This window comes from Berghia stephanieae, chromosome 8 (genome assembly GCF_034508935.2).
Source record: "Berghia stephanieae isolate SIO BIC M18660-M18661 chromosome 8, UCSD_Bste_1.3, whole genome shotgun sequence".
NCBI classification, from domain to species: domain Eukaryota; kingdom Metazoa; phylum Mollusca; class Gastropoda; order Nudibranchia; family Aeolidiidae; genus Berghia; species Berghia stephanieae.
In genome coordinates this window covers 47,321,557-47,329,056 of record NC_088367.1, presented here as the reverse complement: position 1 = coordinate 47,329,056, position 7,500 = coordinate 47,321,557, and the positions used below count along the sequence as shown (strand labels likewise).

At 37.6% G+C, this 7,500-nt stretch overlaps 1 protein-coding gene across 2 annotated transcripts in view; it reads right to left on the bottom strand.

The window, feature by feature from the left end:
- Nucleotides 1-7,500, bottom strand: part of LOC144978791 (inactive phospholipase C-like protein 1) — a 241,163-nt gene that overhangs the window by 13,130 nt on the left and 220,533 nt on the right. For both annotated transcript variants that reach the window (XM_078925284.1, XM_078925285.1), the window contains exons 15-19: nucleotides 7,001-7,180; nucleotides 6,492-6,670; nucleotides 5,770-5,908; nucleotides 4,164-4,310; nucleotides 908-1,005 (exon numbers count right to left, since the gene is read on the bottom strand). In XM_078925284.1, coding sequence (XP_078781410.1) covers nucleotides 908-1,005; nucleotides 4,164-4,310; nucleotides 5,770-5,908; nucleotides 6,492-6,670; nucleotides 7,001-7,180 — 743 coding nt within the window. The remainder of the gene's footprint in view (nucleotides 1-907; nucleotides 1,006-4,163; nucleotides 4,311-5,769; nucleotides 5,909-6,491; nucleotides 6,671-7,000; nucleotides 7,181-7,500) is intronic.

The following is a 7,500-nucleotide window of genomic DNA, read 5'->3' as shown; positions in this document are numbered from 1 at the left end:
CATAGTTTTAAAGCTCACTTTGACATTTGACAAATAATGTCTACCCTACAACTAAAGACTAAAATCTTATATTCATTATCCTGATATAACCCCCCCCCCCCCCCAAAAAAAATTAAAAAATAATGATAATAATAATTTTTTTAAATATTTTTTGTAAAAAAAAAAATGTTTCTAAATATTAAAAAAAAAAAAAACATACAATGAAAATAGCACATTAAGAGACAAATCATTAGTATTTTCACCAAAAATAAACCTCAGGTATCTAACACCTAAATAACCTAAGACGAACGGGGCCATAATGATCAGCTGCAGGTATATATGTATAATAATATCAATATCTAAAATCTAATTTTGGACAGATGCTATATAGTCCACTGTGAAATCCCAGTTATCTTTTTAATTTTCTTTTCATAGATTGGGATAAAACATAACCTCAAACAAAATGATGACATCAGAGGTCTGATCTATCCAAAATTAAATATAACATGGTGAACAAAGCTTGTACGTAGACTTCAGAGTTTTGATTCATTGATCGTGAAAATCGGGACTTCAGAGGTTTGATCCCCCGATCGTGAAAATCGGGACTTCAGAGGTTTGATCTACCTTCGTGAAAATCGGGACTTCAAAGGTTTGATCTACCTTCGTGAAAATCGGGACTTCAGAGGTTTGATCCCCCGATCGTGAAAATCGGGACTTCAGAGGTTTGATCCCCCGATCGTGAAAATCGGGACTTCAGAGGTTTGATCTACCTTCGTGAAAATCGGGACTTCAGAGGTTTGATCCCCCGATCGTGAAAATCGCGACTTCAGAGGTTTGATCCACCGAACATCGATATTCAGTTTTCTTCAACTGGTTCATTCCCATATAAATGTCAGATTTAGGCTGTGAATCACAAACATGTACTTACCCCTCCACCCCGTTTGTTGGTGATGGCCACATGTACAAACAATGTACAGTTCTCCAATGGGTTGCCGGTATTGGACAGAAGCTGTAGGTGTCGATAACCTGGAAATAAATGAGATGGAGATAGATTTTAACTCTCTCGTGTTCACATGAATGGGAAATTGAACAAATTTGTTTTGATTTCACTCCTGTCAAATGCGATATTATTATGGTTGGATACATTTGTAAAAATCACAAATGAATCAATTTAGTCGTTTACTCAGTTGACAAACAAATAAATGAATGATGAATGAATGTAAGTATAAATGAATGTATGAATGAATGAATGAATGAATGAATGAATGAATGAATGAATGAATGAATGAATGAATGAATGACTTAATGAATGAAAGAATGAATGAACAAATGAATGAATGAAGAATTACTTGTAAAAGATTCTTATTAAGATGCTTCAAAGAGCAATGAGTAGAGCAATGTATGATACCCGACTCATCTTCATTTATTTTTCCCGAAAATAGCAATGGTTTGGGCAATTGTTCAGTGTATACTGGCAGAGCGTAAGTAACCTGCAGGTTTACAAAATCACATTTATTACTCTATCCCGATATAATATCAATGCAGCAAGATAGAGATGACAATGTTTAATTTGTATGTGCAGCAAGTTTAATACAAGGGCATTAAATAAAACATCTCTCAAAAAGTGTAGTGAAATTTTGAATTATCTCCCTTTGGTCAATTAAGCGTGCACCTCAGCTGACACGAATGTTGGTCATGACAAAAACCTGTATGAATGATAAGAGCAAAATGGAAATTTAACAGCAGAAAAGAAGCAAGCCTTTGATTCCTACTCTAAAAGTTCCTAATTCAATTCCTCAGCCGGCCACACTGGGAGGCCTTTGGCAGGTTACCTCATCCACGCCTCCTTTGAAGAGGCACATAACCTGTCTTTCCTTGGAAAAGACTCTTCAAGTTCAAGTGCAAGTCCATAAGCCAAGTGCAAAAGGCAGCACTGTGCCCATCATGGCAACCCTTATACGCATCAACAATGATATCTATCACACCACCAAACCTTATACACATCAACAATGATATCTATCAAAACCACCAAACCTTATAAACATCAACAATGATATCTATCACACCACTAAATCTTATACACATCAACAATGATATCTATCACACCACCAAACCTTAAACACATCAATAATGATATCTATCACACCACCAAATCTTATACACATCAACAATGATATCTATCACACCACCAAACCTTATACACATCAACAATGATATCTATCACACCACCAAATCTTATACACATCAACAATGATATCTATCACACCACCAAACCTTATACACATCAACAATGATATCTATCACCACCAATCCTTATACACATCAACAATGATATCTATCACACCACCAAACCTTATACACATCAACAATGATATCTATCACACCACCAAATCTTATACACATCAACAATGATATCTATCACACCACCAAACCTTATACACATCAACAATGATATCTATCACCACCAATCCTTATACACATCAACAATGATATCTATCACACCACCAAACCTTATACACATCAACAATGATATCTATCACACCACCAAACCTTATACACATCAACAATGATATCTATCACACCACTAAATCTTATACACATCAACAATGATATCTACCACACCACTAAATCTTATACACATCAACAATGATATCTATCACACCACCAAACCTTATACACATCAAAAATGATATCTATCACACCACCAAACCTTATACACATCAACAATGATATCTATCACACCACCAAACCTTATACACATCAAAAATGATATCTATCACACCACCAATCCTTATACACATCAACAATGATATCTATCACACCACTAAATCTTATACACATCAACAATGATATCTACCACACCACTAAATCTTATACACATCAACAATGATATCTATCACACCACCAAACCTTATACACATCAACAATGATATCTATCACACCACCAAACCTTATACACATCAACAATGATATCTACCACACCACCAAACCTTATACACATCAACAATGATATCTACCACACCACCAAACCTTATACACATCAACAATGATATCTATCACACCACCAAACCTTATACGCATCAACAATGATATCTATCACACCACCAAACCTTATACACATCAACAATGATATCTATCACACCACCAAATCTTATACACATCAACAATGATATCTATCACACCACCAAACCTTATACACATCAACAATGATATCTATCACACGCTGGCTGATCCTACCACCCCAGTCATTCAAACCTCCTGGTATGTCACAACTTTCCTTTTGGGGATCAAAATGTGGGGACTATTATCTCATTTTTTAATTCTTTTATTTTTTTTTAACTTGTTTTATTTTGTTTATGAAATAGAATTTTTGTTTCATACAATAATATAGGACTGAGCATTCATAAAAAAAATAATATTACGAATGCTCAGTCATATATGTATGAAACAAAAATAATGTCAATAATAATTAATAATGGATGTTTGTTTTCTTTTCTATTGTTTGTTTTTACAATTTTTCTATGCTTTTATCTGTTTCTCCCTTTTTATGAATTTTTATTTCCAAGGCTATGCAACGCATAATGTACAATATACATTGTCACTTATGTTTTAAGGGCATTTAAGGAACACCTGGTCCATTTCAAAGCCTTATATATTTTACTGATATGATATGAAATAGTCTCCTACGAGAATAAATAAATTACTATTAAACGTACAGAGTTAGGACAAGATCTTAGAAATGGCTGCTTAAACTCTCTCGAGATCACCTTCATTGAAAATTGAACAAATCTGTTCAATTTACCATGCATTTGAACTTGAAAAGAACACAGCAGAAACCAGTGGGAGAGGAAATAGGAAGAAGACGATGGAGGTGGATTGGACACACGCTTAGAAAGAACGACTCCACTATAAAAAAGAAAGTATTGGACTGGAACCCTCAGGGCAGAAGATCAAGGGGAAGGCCACGAGGAACATGGAGAAGAATTAAAGAAGCTGATATACAGAGAAGTGGTAAGACCTGGAATGAGATTAAAAAGTTAGCTCAAGATAGAGAAGGATGGAAACTGTTTGTCTGTGGCCTATATCCTGACCCAGGGTGAAAAAGGCAATGATGATGATGATGATGAACTTGAGAGAGTTAAATGTACACGGTATATATAAATATTTTATTCACATTTCCTCACCAGTCTGCATGCACTCAAATGGGATGGTGTACTGTCCAATGAACTCATCTCCAATGTAATCATCATCCAGGACAGCAAACCGTACCAGGGCCAGTTCTGGTAGATTGATCTGGAACTCAAAGCTCTCATCAAAGATCGGGTTGTAACCTGGTGGTCAAGAGGGAAAAAAAGATATAACCATTTTTTGTTGTCGAAAACCTCACTTCTTAACGCTCTCCTTACCGTTTTTAGAATTTGCCACAAAAGTTCACCCCACACCCGACACAAAAACAGACTTTTCCTAATCAAACAAAATAGTAACAAGTGTATTCTATGCAGAATGTTGTTCAGCAAAATGATGTCTACAACAAGAGAAATCAGAATGAGAAAATTGTCTGTGGCATCGTAACGAATGTGACGATTTTCCTATAGGTGGTAAGGAACGGGTTAAGAAACGTTTTAGATACTGAGGCCATAGCAGTCTTGCTCCGATTTACATGGTAAAAGCAAGTTTGTACGTGGATATTTGTGGGGGTCCCGATAGCTCAGTTGGTAGAGCACCCGCTTCACATGCAAAAGGAACAACATCGATCCCGGGCGCAGTCGAGATTATTTTCTAACCCCTCTGTCCACCCAGCAGTGAAGGGGTAGCTGGATTTGGCGGAAAGTACTTTGCCAGAGACTAGCATCCTAACCAAAGGATAGCAAGCAATTGCTATTGTCCGTTTCACGCTATAGAAACTGGGATAAACTCCAACTCCAAGGGCCCAATGGCTCTGAAGGACGACTACGTGGATATTTGTGATAAATAACAAAAAAGACAACTTGTTTGTTATAATTAAAAAACAAACTGAACTATCAAAGCCAAAAATGCTACGAATTATGTAAATCATATACACAGGGCCTATTCCTTGAACATTTATAGTCTGAGTGATGGAATTGGTTAAAAACTTATCAATAAAATGGCTGTCTAAAAAAAAAAAAAACAATAACAAAGGATTAAGTAACGTCAATTTCCTTCCATCTATACAGAAAATTAAAAAAAAATTAATAAAATAAAACTCTTAGACCAATGTTATGTTCAGATTAACTAGATGCAAAAAAAAACTTAATATATTGTGTAAGATGAGTAAGACTGTCATCTGCATTTTTTGCGATCCGCAAATTTTGGCAAATTTCCCAAAATTGGCAAATCGTGGCAAATTTTGGGAAAATTGGCAAATCGCGTGGCAAATTTTTGGGGAAAAAAGGAAGCAAAAACAAAATAACGAAAAAAAAAGTGAGAAACTTGAGAAATGTTGCAGCTTTGCCTGGGCCCAAACCAAGGGAAGCTACTCTCTACGGATAATGATCCTTTAAAATCTTTGTAACAACGCTGTTCACAGTCATTTCATTTCTCAAGTCAAAAAAATCGAGTCACTTACACTTGCAACTTCAATCATGGATCGTTTCGTCAAAAAATCTTCAAATAAGGACCCAAAGTGCGGCAAATTTTTTGACAAATATCTTGGCAAATTTGGGGGGGGGGGGGTGTTGGCAAATTTTGGCAAATTTTAGGTCCCAATTTGGCAAAAAAAAATGCAGATGACAGGTAAGATGTAAGATGAGTACCTGAGGCAGTTCTTACCGTTATGGGGAACCGTTTTGGTCCTTTCCACGGCACAATCAGCTGGAATCCCAAACATCTCGATGGTGACGTAGGGATCTGTCACGTCTCCCTTGGCAGCTGACCCCTTTGGTTTGGGGAAATTCTGACCACTTATCACCTGAAACAACAATTATAAACACCATGAACAATTGTACGTATGTGTATATATATCAATACAAAAATGCAACAAACAATTTGAGAGTGACTATCAAATCAGACTCACTTTTATGTGTAGAATCTGCTGTGGTGAGATGCCAGGAATGACATTTTTTTTTTTAGACAGAGACAATGCTGGTACTCATTTTACACCTGAGTATGGTGAGAGAATGTGAGTAAAGAGTCTTTTCCGAGGATTCAACTTTGCGCAGAGCGAGGCTCAAACCATAGCCATTGTTAACGTATAGCCTGACACTAGAACAAACCAGGACTTAGAGTTTGGCTACATTTTTTTTAGGTTTTTGCACCGCCTAGTGAGTTGTCGTTAGTAGGGCTCAGAGAGACAAGTGACCCCATTGGTTGACCTATTGAATACAACTTACGATTTGTTTTCTTTTGTGGCCGAAGACTTGTCTTTTGAGGTAATTTTTTGTTCAGTGTCAGGCTATAAGTTAACGATGACTACGCTCGAACCCAGGACCTTCCAATCCGAAAGTGAGTGTCATACCACAAGACCCCATAGCCGCCATCGAATCAAGACTCACTTTTATGTGTAGAATCTGTGGTGAGATGCCTGGGATGACATCCCTGGTGTTGGCACTGAAGTAAGCGATGGGTTCTCTCATAATGGCAGGCTTCAGGATGTAACCGCAGGCACCGTTCTTCTGGAACCATCCGTGGTACAAATCCATCATCAGGCCCGCTGTTTGGAAGTTGAGGGCCACTGGAGATGAGAGAAGAATAGCCGTGTTATCTAGATGGAGACTTTCATCTTTTTTTTTTTTAAAGAAAAACTATTACAAAATTTAAAAACTTAAGATTTTCATTGTGTTTTTGAATCAGCATTTTGATGTAGCTTTTCTAATCATCTGTAACTTTTCTAATCAGCATTTTGATGTAGCTTTTCTAATAATCTGTAACTTTTCTAATCAGCATTTTGATGTAGCTTCTCTAACCAGCTGTAGCTTCTCTAAAATCCTGTCTGCTCTGCATGTCCCTAATGGCTCTGGGTGGGTGGGTGGGTGGGTGGGGGGGTGGGGGGGGAACAACTCACCCATATGACAGCCACAGTTCCAGAGATCATGGGGGTTGTAGTTGCTGGAGTCCACTCTCATGCCGTTCGGGTAGATACGCGACAGGAACTTTTTGTTGTGGTTGACAAACTCCTCTGGACTGGACAGGGCTAGCTTGAAGGCGTGACTCTCGCTGAATGAGTTCATCTCCCAATGTTTTTCTGAAAGGGGATAATTTAGTGAGTGATATAGTGACAACAATGAAGAATGAGACATAGAGATAGATTGAGAGGGGGTTGGGGTGTGGGAGAGAGAGATGGAGAGAAAGAGAGAGAGAAAGACTCTGGACTGGACAGGGCTAGCTTGAAGGTATGACTCTCGCTGAATGAGTTCATCTCCCAGTGTTTCTGGAAGTGATATAGTGACAACAATGTAGAATGCCTGTGTGTGTGTGTGTGTGTGTGAGAGAGAGAGAGAGAGAGAGAGAGAGAGAGAGAGAGAGAGAGAGAGAGAGAGAGAGAGAGAGAGAGAGAGAGAGAAG